Source organism: Colobus angolensis, unplaced genomic scaffold, assembly GCF_000951035.1.
Source record: "Colobus angolensis palliatus isolate OR3802 unplaced genomic scaffold, Cang.pa_1.0 Scaffold184, whole genome shotgun sequence".
Lineage (NCBI taxonomy): Eukaryota > Metazoa > Chordata > Mammalia > Primates > Cercopithecidae > Colobus > Colobus angolensis.
Genome location: NW_012114977.1, coordinates 3,804,957 through 3,818,464, shown reverse-complemented (window position 1 = coordinate 3,818,464; position 13,508 = coordinate 3,804,957). Strand labels below are relative to the sequence as shown.

At 56.3% G+C, this 13,508-nt stretch overlaps 1 protein-coding gene across 1 annotated transcript in view; it reads right to left on the bottom strand.

Annotated features, from left to right (window-relative positions):
• SORBS3 (sorbin and SH3 domain containing 3) overlaps positions 1-13,508 on the bottom strand; it is a 30,567-nt gene that overhangs the window by 10,003 nt on the left and 7,056 nt on the right. Inside the window, exons 4-13 of the mRNA XM_011939835.1 lie at positions 10,812-10,968; positions 10,440-10,557; positions 8,521-8,714; positions 6,930-6,993; positions 3,770-3,808; positions 3,212-3,278; positions 1,374-1,464; positions 1,082-1,168; positions 930-983; positions 44-165 (exon numbers count right to left, since the gene is read on the bottom strand). Coding sequence (XP_011795225.1) covers positions 44-165; positions 930-983; positions 1,082-1,168; positions 1,374-1,464; positions 3,212-3,278; positions 3,770-3,808; positions 6,930-6,993; positions 8,521-8,714; positions 10,440-10,557; positions 10,812-10,968 — 993 coding nt within the window. The remainder of the gene's footprint in view (positions 1-43; positions 166-929; positions 984-1,081; positions 1,169-1,373; positions 1,465-3,211; positions 3,279-3,769; positions 3,809-6,929; positions 6,994-8,520; positions 8,715-10,439; positions 10,558-10,811; positions 10,969-13,508) is intronic.

Genomic DNA, 13,508 nt, shown 5'->3' with positions numbered 1-13,508 from the left:
CCAGCCGCCAAGGCTCCGGGCCCGCCCCGACAGTGCGGTCAACGGCGTGCCCCGCGGGTGAACCCAGGGGGCTGGCACCTTGGGGGACGGTAGTCGGGTCTCAATTGCCCGCAGGTCCTTGTCCAGCTCGGCGCTCAGCTTGGCCAGCTCTCTCTCCAGCAGCACCTGGGGGCGGGGAGAGGCTGGGCAGTGAGGGGCAGCGCACGGTGGGGGTGGGGGCAGCGGTCAAAGGTCGGCTGTGAGAAGCAAGGCCGGCGCACTGGGCCGGCGTAAGGACAGGCCTCAGCGCACGGGCCGGACTCCTGCCGGGAGATGTGGCCCGGGGTCCCAAGAGGACATCCCCGCCTCGGCCTCTCACCTGCCCTGCAAGCCCCCGGAGTGCCTTCGCGCTTCCTGATCCCGCGATTCCACAGCTCTACCAGTTTTTGCCAAGTTATGTCTCTCTTCCAGCACCAGTGGGGCTCCCCATTTCCTCTCCCATCTTCTCCCGCCCTCCAAGGCCTGGCTTCACTGTGCCCATCCAGGTTCCCCCGCCACCCCAGGGACTGGCGCCCCCACCCTCACGCTGCTTCCTGCCAGCCTCTGCTATGGGTCTCCGCCGGATCAGGCCCTTAGAGCTTCTCAAGGGTCCAGCTCCACCTCCAAGAATATTTCCTGATAATCCCAGTGCACACTGACCACTCCCTTCTCTGCTCCTGCTTTGGCCAACACATTTATTTAACTGAGTTAAATAATACATTTATTTATGTTTACTGAGCACCTCCTGTATGCCAGCCACTGTCCCGAGTGCTGGCATTACAGAAATAAACCATGTGGGACTGGAGAGAGAGCTCTTAGTTCGTGGCCTATGCCCATGGTCACTGGGGCCCCCAAAACCCTAATCTCCCTGGTTTATCAGGCTGCTGTCCCCAGCACCCTGCAGCACTCACCTCAATGGGCTGGGAGGGCTTCTCACCAGGGTCGTCCACCAGCGGTTTCTTGGGCTGAAGGGTAGGAAGGGTGTGTCAGAGCAGGTGAGCTCACTTTCCAAAATGTATCAGCTGAGGGTGCTTGCACACCCCGAGAGCCAGCCAGCACTCACCCTCTGCCCAGTCTCTAGTTCCTGCAGAAACTGGTTCCAGGACTCTTCTGTCCAAACATTGTCTACTTTTTCTCGGCGTCTGGGCACCTGTGTGGAGGTGGGTGGGCGTCAGCTTGTGAAGAGGGCTACTGGGACACCGGCCAGGCTCAAAATGCAGGCTTGCAGGCCCCTGCCCTTCCCGTGGGCCCACGGTGTCCTCCAAGGGATTCCAGCTGAAAGGACATCGTGGCACAGGGGCTTGGCCATACAGCATACAGCCGGGGCTGACCAGGGAACATGCTGGGTGGGCTACCTGATTTGGGGGCTGCAGCACAGTGGAGAATGCCCCAGGTCTGTAGCTGAAGGTGCTTCTAGGTAACTCTTCAGAGTGGTCCCAGCTTCTTCTGAAGAAAGGGAAGAACATCTCTTCAGCTTCCTTTTAGGGAGACTGAGGCACAAGCCAGCACACAGCCCTCTCGCCCTGCCCTTGTCCCTGCTGTGGGGTCTACTCTGCCTCTGACTCCCCTGCCCTTACTCTGGAAGCAAGGTTAAACTGTGGAAGTGTGTGAGCTCCAAGCTTAAATTCTAGCTCCATTGTTTAGTGGATGTGTGACCTTTGAACAAGTTACTGATCCCTCAGAGCCTCAGGCTCAGAACCTGTAATATAGAAATGATTTGGTGAGAGAACATGTGTGAGGTGCCCGGGAGAAGGCCTCACACATATATTTGCTCCAGGTGTGGCCCGACCCTCTCATGCGGGCCATTTTGCTAAATCCTGCATGTGTGTTTGGTCTGGCCCCAGACTGTGGCTATGTGCATCTGTTCAGCTTTGAAGAAGCTGGTCTTTCTGGGTGCTGTGGCTGAGTGATCGTACACTCACGGGCAAGGAAAGCCAGAGGCAGCCCTGCCCTGCAACTCTGGCCAAGTTATTTCTGCTCGCTGGGCTTAGTTCCATGAGGGTGCTGGATTCAGTAACTCCATCTGTGAGACCATCACAGCCACTGCAGTACAACATGGTCACATCTGCCTTAGCTCCCCTCCAGGGCCCCATTCCTGGCTGGCTTACATGGAATGTTCCAGTCTCTGTTTGAAAGTTTCCACCGAGAGGAACTGCTGCATCCGGCTTATCAAATAATGCAATGTCTAACCAAGGATTGGGATTTGTTGGCTGTAATTATGACTCCATTCTGATTTTGGTAATAATAAAAGTGACGGTGAGAATGGAATGTGTCATTCCTAACCTAAGGAAGCTGTAATCATAATTAAGCCTGTATATTACTAATGTTGTGCAGACTTGCTATGTGCAAAACATGATGCATGATACATACATGATCACATTGAACCCTCTGGGCATCACCACTTAAAAGATGGGGACACAGAGGCTCAGATTGAGTGAGGTGCCCACAGTCACATGGCTAGTGGCAGTGCACAGGCTTAAACCCAGAACTCAGTGTCCAAATCTTGAGCCCTTTGCCTCTGAACCTTATCAGCGTTGCCCAGAGCCACAGGCCAGTTTCAGCCATGCTAATGAGATGAGTCCCTCCCTGCAAGGGAATAAGAAACTCAAGGATTTAACTCTGAGAGCAAAGATCCTGATTCCCACGGTGGTGCTGACCCCACCAGGGCCCCAGCAGCCCGGGGGGCCTGTGGTTTGTACAGAGGAAAGGAATGTCATCCTTATCCCTCCAAGGGGCTCCTCTCTCCGTGCTATCAGGCGGGAACTTGGGTTCTTCCACATCCCTTGTTTTCTCTCAGGTTTCAAAGTGGACAGCCCCAGGTCCAAGTTCCCCTCAACAGTTCTATCCATGGCTGCCCTGGCCGCCCTGCTCCCTGTCTCACAAGACCGGTGGGATCTTTGGGGCAAGAGTTCCTGCTGCTGACCACAAACGCATCACAGGTGTTCCTGGCCAGGAGCGAGTGCCAGGTCCACGCCTGCCCTCCCGTCCCCTTTGGCCCTGTAAGGAAGAGAGTCTATGGGGGTGGTGGAGACCCAGAGATGGGACAGAGGCCAGAGGGACAGGAACGTCAGACCCCCACTGCCGGCTGCTGCTCCGAGGCTGTGTCGGCTGTGGCCACGAGGGGGCGCCCATCCCATGGGGTCTCATGGGCCCCGCCTTTCCGCAGCCCTCGGCCCCTCCCCACTATGCTCACCCACTGGAAGATGCTGCCGGGCCGGGCCTGTGGGCAGGTCTTCGCTGGGCTCCTAGATGCCTGGGGTCTGCAGAGGAGGTACACCAGGAAACCAGTGAAGGTGGGAGGAGACAGGCCAGGACTGGGGCTGAGGGTGCCTGGGTGATTATTTAGGGTTTCAGCACCACCCCCTTGCTCCTGGGTGGATGGCGGGGACAGGGTGGTTGGTGCTCAGGGACACTGAACGTGGGCGTTGCCCCCAGAGCTTTACAACGTTTACTAAATCTTCAAAGCGACTCCGGGTAGGTGATGATCTCATCTTACAGATAGGGAAAGGGAGGTCCAGAGAAATCCCGGCTAGGGAGTGGCAAGGCGCCCCATTCCCCGGACAAGCTGAGGCTGTTAACTACCACCTACTGGGGGATTTGAAGTGCTCTGGAAATGAGCTATAAAAACCTCTCAAGTTGAACGGAGCCAACTGGAGAGCCCCAAAGCCAGGCGGGGCTGCAGGTCCCAGCGCCAGGGAGGGACGGACACAGGTGCAGAGCTATGGCAGGCAGGTGGGCTGCATCCACTCACCTCTGGGTGGCTCCTCGAAGGTCCAGTCCAGCTGCAGGTCTGCAGGAGCAAAAGGGACCAGGTCACGGGACGGGGCAGAAAGCGAAGACAGGGTGCCCTGGGAGGCAACCACAGCCGCTCCCAACATCCCTAGAGCAGGGGGCCGAGGACTGAGTCAGGGCCTGAAGAATGTCCCAAGGGAGGGAAGGAATTAGGAGGGCAGCTCTCTGGAGGGCTTGAAATGCCTCTGGCAGGCTTGGGGCCTAAGTGAGCCAAAAGGGCAGCCGCCTTGCCCAAGCCCTCCTGCTCCTCCCTCCCCGTTCCCACACACACCCTCTCCTGACCTTTGTGGACTTGCCCTCGCCACTCAGGCTGGGGGACCTCGACTTGCACCCTCTTCCAAACGCTTTCCTTCCCCATTTGCCCAGACCCACTCCTAGCTCCTCAAGGTGCCTGGGAATTTCTTCCTGGGAAGAGCTACTGACCCACTGGTCCCCACGGCGCACACACACACACACACACATGCTACAACGGCGCCTGCCTAAACGCCAGCCACATCACCCCTCACTGGACCCCACACCCTCCTCCGACTCCTGAATTTGTCTGCTTTCCCCCATAGCAAACTGTAACCAGTGACCATAAAGACCTCACCATCTCCAATCCCCCTACTCCTGGTCTCCCTAAACAGGCTTCTGCTCACCACTGCCCATCCACCCACTCTTATCAAGGATGCTGGTGACCTCCACGTTGCCAAATCTGACGGTCAATTCTAAGTCTTCATCTTACTCAACCCATCAGCTGCATTTGTCACCACTGGTCACATTCTCCTTTTTGAATTCCCTTTCCACTTGGCCCCAGGGAGATCTCTCCGTTTTCCTCCTACCTCCCTGGCTCTACCTTCTCAGTTGCCTTATTGGTTCCGCCTCCTTTCTCAAACTTCTAAGCATCCAGGGGCATGGGGGCTCAGTCCTGGGGTCTGTTTGTCTCTCTATCTCCCTAGGTGATCTTGTCTAGTCTTATGGATTGTTGTTTTCCAGAGATGGGATCATGCTGTGTTGCCCAAGGTGGACTTGAATTCCTGGGCTCCCAGGAATTGAATTGAATTGAATTCCTCAGCCTCCCAAATAGCTGAGACCATAGCTGTGTGCCACCGCACCCAGCTAGTCTTAAGGCTTTTAAACACCATCTATTCCCATGATTCACAATCTTGGCTGCACACGAGAATTACCGGGGAAACTTTAAATCAGAATCTCTCTCTCTCTCTCTCTTTTTTTTTTTTGTTTTTTTTTTTTTTTTTTTTGAGACTGAGGTGCCCATGCTGGAGTGCTGTGGGGTGATCTCAGCTCACTGCAACCTCTGCCTCCCAGGTTCAAGCAATTATCTTGCCTTAGCCTCCGGAGTGGCTAGGATTACAGGTGCACACCACCACTCCCGGCTAATTTTGGTATTTTTGATAGAGACAGGGTTTCGCCATGTTGGCCAGGCTGGTCCCAAAATCTCTTTTGAGTGAGTCCCAGGTATTTTCATCTGCAGTTTTAGACCTTGTCCCATGAACTAGACTTGGATATTCATCCACTTACTCAATCTCTTCACTCAGAGGGAACACGTGTCTAAAACTGAACACCTCTTTTCTTTTTTTCTTTTTTTTGAGACAGAGTCTTGCTCCATCGCCCAGGCTGGAGTGCAGTGGCATGGTCTCAGCTCACTGCAACCTCCGCCTCCCAGGTTCAAGCAATTCTTCTGCCTCAGCTTCCCGAGTAGCTGGGATTACAGGTGCATGCCGCCACACCCAGCTAATTTTTTGGTGTTTTTTTTTACTAGAGACAGGGTTTCACTGTGTTGCTCAGGCTGGTCTCAAACTCCTGAACTCAGGCCATCCACCCACCTCAGCCTCCCAAAGTGCTAGGATTACAGGCGTGAGCCACCGCGCCCAGCCTGTGAGTGCCTCTTAAACCTGCTCCTCCTATAGGCTTTCCTGTTTTGACAAATGGCAACTCCAGTCTTCAGCTTGCTGAGGTTTAAAACCATCCTTGACTCTCTCTTCCATGCCACGTCCAATCCATCAGCAAATTCCAGTGACTGCAATGTATTCATAGTCTCACCCTGTCCCACCAGGGCCACTGCTACCACCCTGGTCTAACACACGATTACCTCTCACCTGGATTAAAGTAAAGTTGTAAAGGTGGCCTTTTCTCCCCAGCCCTTACCAGGCAAGGGAACTGGTCACTCTACTTCCACCACTCCTTCCCCACCCCTCAGCCAGGCATAACCTTTTCAGCCATTACCTGTCAAAGCATGGCACTCTTCCGTTCAGTGGCTCCTCCTCATTTGCACCGTAAAAGCTGAAGTCCTTGTAATGGCCCACGAGGCCCCACATGCCCTGACCCCACCACCTCTCTAACTCCATCTCCCACCACATGCTCCTGGCTCCAGGCCAGGCTCTCCTTGCCAGTCCAGAACATGCTTCTACCTCTGGGTCTTTGGAGCTCCCTTTGCTGGAATCCTCCCCCCAGCTCTGCCAGGCCGACTCCTTCACTCCCTCCGTGGTCTGATCAAACGCCACTTACAAGTGGCCTTCCTGGCCCCTCCTGGGTGAAGTAGCAGCCTCCCTGCTTGGGGCACTCCTCTGGTCTGGCTTTATTTTTCCATAGCCCTTTCCACCATCTGCCATGTCAAAGGTGTGTGTTTAATGTGTGACTTCCTTTGATCTTTGGCACCTAGAATAGTGCTCAGCACGTGGTCCATGCTCAATAGATGGTCAAGGACTCGCTGAATGAATGGGTGACCTCAGAGCCAGCTCACAGGCACCCCCAGGGTTGGCTGCATTTTGAGTTGTGGAAGAAAACAATGCCTCCAGTAAGGAAATGACCACTAACAGTGGCATTCCAGCCTGGCAGGGAAATCAGACAGGGACTTCAGGAAAGGAATGGTTTCTCAGTCCCCTCAGAGGACGCTGGGGGACAGTGGCTGGTCAGTGTCCTTCTGGGCATGCTCTAGAGAGCACTGCTGGCTCCGAGTACAGGGAGGGGATAGCCTATTTTCAGGACTACCCATTAGAGCCTCGGGGGAGGTGGAGAGGAACCCGTTGAGCAGCTAAGTCCCCTTTTCTTTCCCTGGCTCTCCAAGCCCCAGGGGCCAGAATCCACTTTGGCAGGGCGAGGACCCTGGAAGGGTATCTTACCTGGCATTTTCCGGTGAATCTGCTGGAACATTCTCCGGTACCAGTCTCTGGGGCTGTCAACACTCTGGGATCAGAAAATGCAAAGTCAGTCATCCCTGCTTATTCACCCTCCCAATAGCAAACCACAAGTTTTTCCCTAATGAGTCCTTTCTCTGGCCACCCCTGAACCCCCGATAGGCGAGCTGGGGAATGCTTCTCTTGTCATCTCTTTAATAACAATAGCTTCATGTAACACATCCTATATAAGTAAGATATATGGCAAGATGTCCATCGAAGTGTACGCAATAATGATGTTACGAGATTTGGGGTAATTTACATTTTTTCTCTTTGCTTTTCTTTATGTCTAGTGTTTCTACAAAGAACATTTTTCTTTTTGGGGGACACAGGGTCTCACTGTGTCACACAGGCTGGAGTGAAGTGGCATGATCATAGCTCACTGCAGCCTCCAATTCCTAGGCTCAAGCAATCGTCCTGCCTCAGTCTCCTGAGTAGCTGGAACTAGAGGTGTGTACCACCTTGCCTAACTAATTTTATTTTATTTTTTGTAGAGACAGGGTCTCACTATGTTGCCCAGGCTGGTCTGGAACTTTTGGTTTCAAGTGATCCTCCTGCCTTGACCTCCCAAAGTGCTGGAATTACAGGTGTGAGTCACTGCACCTGGGCCAAAATTGACAGTAATAACGTAGGAGTGAGATGCGTGTTTCGCATCACCTGCTTCATTCAAGCTTCAAAACAGCCCTGGGAGGCAGGAAGGGTATGTTACCATCTCCAATTTCCAGATGAGAAAATGGAGCTGGCCGCTGTTTGCGGTGGCTCACGCTTGTAATCCCAGCACTTTGGGAGGCTGTGGCGGGTGGATCACAAGGTCAGGAGATCGAGACCATCCTGGCTAACATGGTGAAACTCCGTCTCTACTAAATATACAAAAAATTAGCCGGGCGTGGTTGTGTGTGCCTGTAGTCCCAGCTACTTGGGAGGCTGAGGCAGGAGAATGGCGTGAACCTGGGAGGTAGAGTTTGCAGTGAGCCGAGATTGCGCCACTGCACTCCAGCCTGGGCGACAGAGCAAGACTCCGTCTCAGAAAAAAAAACAAAAGAAAGAAAATAGAGCTAAGTCAAGACACGAAAGTGGATGGAAAAGGGCAGGGTATCCCCAGTCCTAACTGGACCCCCAGATCCTTCCACTCTTGCCACAGTGAGAGATCTTCTCAGACAAGACTCGTTCATTCATCCAGTCAGTCATTCATTCAGCAACCATTTCATGAGCGTCGTGACAGGCCCTGGGGATATGAAACTAAGAGAGGGTGCCCCACAGCCTCATCCCTTATAGCAGGGTTCTCTACCTTTGAGACACTGATGGGAGTTCTAGATCTGTACCCTGCACAAACCACTTGAGCAACTCAGGCACACGAGGGTGTCCGTAGCTTCATGAGGTTTATGGCCCCTGAACCCCACCGCGGTTGAACCCCTGCTTAGTCTGGGATGGTTTGGGTGTGGCCTTTATTGCCCCACCCCCACTTTAACGCACACAAGTCGAGCTTCCTGTAGATCCCTGGGCCCCATCTCTCTGTGGCCCCCAGCCCTGGACTCACGGATCGCGGGGCAATAGGCATTCCGCTCTCATCCACGGGCCCGATTCCCTCGTACTTGACCCAGCGCTTGTCCTGACGCTTGCTGTCCTTGGTCCACGTGGCTGACCAGTTCTGGGCATGCTGGGAGGCAGGGATCTTTGTGCTTGCAGAGGGCTTGCTCCCAGGGCCTGGCCAGGTCTGATAACACGTGGGGTCTGTCGGGTGCGTGCAGGAGAGCATTAGTGAAAGGCAGTGGTCTCCACCCGAACCTGTGTGTCCCTTAGCTCCTCAGAGCATGGATCTCTGTGGGTTCAAAGTTTCAACATCACGTCGTTTGTTTGAGTGGATGACTCAGTTTGTTTGTTTAAGTGAATTTAAATGGATTTTGAGAATGCTGTGCCTGGCCCTACCCCCATCCTTCTTTCCTGGGACTATCCTAAGTGCTTGCAGAATAAGGTCTGGAAATCATTACTTGTAGAGAATGCAGGGGACACCCCAGCTGGGGTGTGGCAGTAAAGATGCTGGGCTTGGAGGGGACAGACTTGAATTCAGACCCCAGCTCTGCCACCTACTGGCTGCCAAGGCCTGGGGCACAACAGTCACCCTTGCAGTGTCTCAGTTTCCACTTCTGTAAAACAAGGGTCATCGTGACAAGGATTCAGTGACAACTAGTGTGTGTGACTGTACCCAGCACAGTGCCTGACCCACAGTCAAGAGGCTCTCAGTGAAGGTCAGAAACCCATTCCCTAGACATGGCTGTGACTGAGTCCTCAACTTACCCATAACTGTTAGCCTCTAAGTAGCTAGGGCAGCAGCATAAAGGCTTTGAGACCAGATGGACAAGGGTGTGAATTGCAGCTCAGCCTCTGTGGCTGAACGTCTCTGTGGGCGGGATTCCTTACTGGGATGCTATCAGTCATCATCACCACTACTTTGTCAGGATATCAAGGGGTTAAATGAGGTGAGCCTTGTAAAGGGTTTTTATAGTGTCCAGCATGCTCTGGGTGTTCCATAATTGTGTGGGTGTTTTTTGTTTGTTTGTTTTTGAGACAGAGTTTTGCTCTTGTTGCCCAGGCTGGAATGCAGTGGCATGATCCTAGCTCACTGCAACCTCCACCTCTCAGGTTCAAGCGATTCTACTGCCTCAACTTCCCAAATAGCTGGGATTTCAGGCGCCCACCACCACACCCAGCTAATTTTTGTATTTTTAGTAGAGACGGGGTTCCGCCACGTTGGCCAGGCTGGTCTTGAACTCCTGACCTCAAGTGATCCACCCACCTCGGCCTCCCAGTGTGTGTGTGTTTTAAGTGACAGGGTCTTGCTGTGTCACCCAGACTGATAGAGACAGGGTCTTGCTATATTGCCCAGGCTGGATACTTTGTTAAATGAATAAATTCCTTTACACAGCACCTGTCTCAGGGGAATGCTGCATAAAAGATGTCACTTTAGGAGAGACATATTCAGGGCTGGCCTGCACCCAGGAGTTCCCAGGACCTCTGGGCCGGGACCTAGAGCTGCCTCTCTAACCTCCTGTTGGGCAGCCTGTTGGGCCTGAATGGGACAGTCTCCACCCCTTCCCAAGCCAACAGATACCCACATCACCTCCACCCTTCCATCCCCAGTCCCTGCAGGAGGTCCCCCTGCGCCCAGGGCTCCTGCACACTTCCTTTCCCTGGCACCGGGCTGGAGGGCAGGGGAAGGGCTGGAGGTCAGGGGAAGGGATGCATCAGCCTGCTCTCCCCAAGCGGATGATGTCTCTTGCAGAGTCAGCAGGCTCCGCAGGGAGGGGCTCGTAGTGAGCCCAGAGGCCTCTGAGGAACCTCCTCATGGCCTCAAGAACCCCATCTCCCGCTGCTGCCCCTCTCGCTTGACACAAGGCAGTGCCAGATGGCAGGGCCCTGGCCCTCCATCTCTGGCATGAGGCCCCTGAACAGACCTACCCGGGTGCCGGGAAGCATCTTGTCTTGGTGTGTAGCAGCCATTGCACACAGTCCTGGGTGCGGGGTCGTGGAACTGGAAATTAAGGGTGTTGGAGCCACCATTCCGGATCACGGGCACCTGCGGGGAGGGGCCAGGAGCGGCAGCTCAGGGCCCAGCAGGGTGGGAGGGAGGGATGGCTACTAGGCACAGCCCATACCCCTCAATGACGGTCCCAGGCCCACCTGACGATTTTGTGGGAAACCAGTGAGGCCCCCCAGAACTCTCTTCAGCCCTCCCTCCATCCCTTTCATCCTCCTGCCCCCACCTGACTAGCTAGCGTCCCAACCAACTCCGGGCCCCCAAGACACCCTCCTTCCTACTGACTCACTCACCCGTGTCCCCCGGGAGGAAGACCCTATGTGGGACTGGAGGTGGCCAGGGATGAAGTCGTCCAGGCTGAGCCCAGCGGGGAGGCTTCGGGGTGGTCCCTGCATGCTTGGGTTAAGGTTGGAGGACTCAGGGCGAGCCAGCTGCTCCTCTGCGTGTCCTCTGTGGAGAAGGAGGAAGGAAGGGAAAGCCCTGCTAGGCCGGGCTGCCCATGCCCTCTTGGCTCGACCCTGGGGCAGGGGAGGAGGGGCCAGCTGTGGGAGGGGGTCAGGATCAGCTGGGTGCGAGCTCAAGGACCCAGGAAACAGGCCACGCCAGGCACCCGCTTGCAGGCTGCCCGTGCCTGCCGGCTCCCAGAGGCACAATGGGCCACTTGTTAGGCCCAGGGCAGGAGCTCTGGGTGGGAGTGGGGGAGGGGGAGCTTGGGTAAGGAGGAGGGAAGGGGCTGGCCAGGAGCCCGTGGGGCTCTCCCTGCACGGGTGCAGCCGGCTTCCCCACTCCCCTGGAGGGAAGGCGCAGGGGAACTGGGGCAGCTGGCAGAGCGGGGGCCTGGGCACACAGGACTTTGTTTCAGTTCCCTCTGCCTCCCCCAGGCCCTGTGTGGGCATCTCTTGCCTGCAGGCACAAGGGATTACTCAGCCACCCGCCCACTGCCCTCTAGGAAGCAGCCAGCAGGGCCTTAAGCCCGACAGGGCCACGGGGAGCATCGGTGGAGGGGGGGGCATTTCCAGGGGCAGGAAGACCCACTCTTGCGAGGTCACAGGGAGCATCAGGCCCTTCTTTGGCCTCCTTCACAGAATGAGGACTCAGAGGGCTCTGGGTGGGTGTAGAAAGAAGCGGTGGGTGAGGGCAAAGCTGGACCTGCTCATGCCCACGGAGAGGTGGTGCTGAGTGCCCTGGGGTGTTCTGCATGTGACCACGTGTGCATGCACATACACGTGCACCCTGGCTCCACTTTCTCCCACCACTCCAGGCTGTTTTGTGAGTGGAGGGTCTTCCCTGGCAGCACCATGCCTGCCTGCAGCCAGCTGCTTCTGCCTCATGCCAAGGCTGGGGAAGGGGAAGGGAGCCCCAGGCACCCAGGGAATGGAGGGGCAAGAGGGGAGCCCAGAAGGGTGGGTACAAGAGGACAAAAAGGGGCTCCCAGTTTGGGGTATCCAAGCGCGCTTTTTGACCCAGAGCACTGTGCAATGGTGCCCATCCCTTCTCATCTTGGCTGCTGGACTGGACCAGAAACAGCCAAGCTCTGCCACTGCCCAGGACTGGATGGAATCAGATTTGTCTGTGCCTGTGGGGTCCTTGGGGGCTCTCAGGGAGGGCTGCAAATGCCTTGGGAGGAGCTGTGTATGTGTGTGTTGGAATCTGGGTGCAGGGCTGTGAATATGACTTCTGGGGGGGCCACTGGGCAGACCACATGAGCTGCACGGGGGGTTGTGGGTACAGAGGGGTGTCAGCTGAACAGTGGTAGGAGGTGCAGTCATATGAGCAGTGTAAGAGTTGGGGGGCCCGGAGGGGATGAAGGTAGAATAAGGCTGGGATGACTCATCCCCTGGACCCAGCTCCTGCCCAGGGCTGGCGAGGGTGCAGCCAAGGCTGGGGGCAGCTCCCTGTCTCTGGTTTGGGTTTGTGGGGACTTCTGACATTCGAGTTGCTGCGACACAGCTCTTCTGTGCCCATGCCTGACTGCGGGAAGTGGAGGGCTGAGGCTGGAGGAGGAGCAGCTCCCCAGCTGGGTCCAATTAGGACTCCCACCAAAGCAAAACATGCAGACACACCCCAGTCCCCACACTCCACCTCCCCTTGCAGGGGGAAGTTGAGGCAGGGTGGGGTGGAAGCTCAGGAGGCCTGGAGCGGGCTGGCTCCTCAAAGCGCCCCTCCCTGCCCAGCTGACTGCTTCGGGCCAAGTTGCCGGTCAGCAGCGGCTGCCTGGGCCATCAGCTGACAGCGCCTTCCTTCCCTGACCTCCCCGCCCACCTCGTGCTCAGTGAGAACTGCTCTCTTGAAGGATGGGCAGGGCAGGAGGTCCCCCACGACCTGTACTCAGAGGTTGCTGACCCTTGGTGCCCCCATCTGCCCCTTCTCAACCCTGCTCCCTGTGACCCCCCCCCCCCCGGGAACCTCCAGGGAAGGGTGGTCCGAGTTCTTCTCTTGGCAGCCTGGTCAGGAGACTTAGGGAGGACTTCCAAGGAAGAGGGCAGCATCTGGGGACTGGTCCCCTATGTAGCAGAGAGCGGAGGGGTCCTCCCAGAATTCAGGCCGCCCCTCCACGCAGGCAGCCAGCCCCGGGAGCGGGCGAGGTCCCAGGAGCGGGAGAGGGGAGGCAGCACTGCTGGGGTGGACACCGGCCTTCCTGCTCTGAACACTGCCCTGGTCTTGGGGGCCTGGCCCTAAGTGCTTACCCAGGTATTTCTCAGCCACAAGGCCACGTGTACAAGGACAGATTTCTTGAATTTTGCTTTTTCTGGTATGAGGGCTGATGGGGGGCACTTCCCACCTCTTCCCAGAGTTTGGGACGCGGACCCCGGGGAGGGACTCGGTGAGGTCCCCCGGGGTTGGGCATGGGTCCCTCCCGCGGCCTCACCTACTCCCCGCCCCTCCTTCCGCAGACCTACCTTCCCAGGCGAGCAGGTGGCTGGGCCCGAGGCCGTCCGGGAGCGCAGGAGCATCCCTGCCCGGCTGCTGCCTGGCGCGGGCGCTCGGGG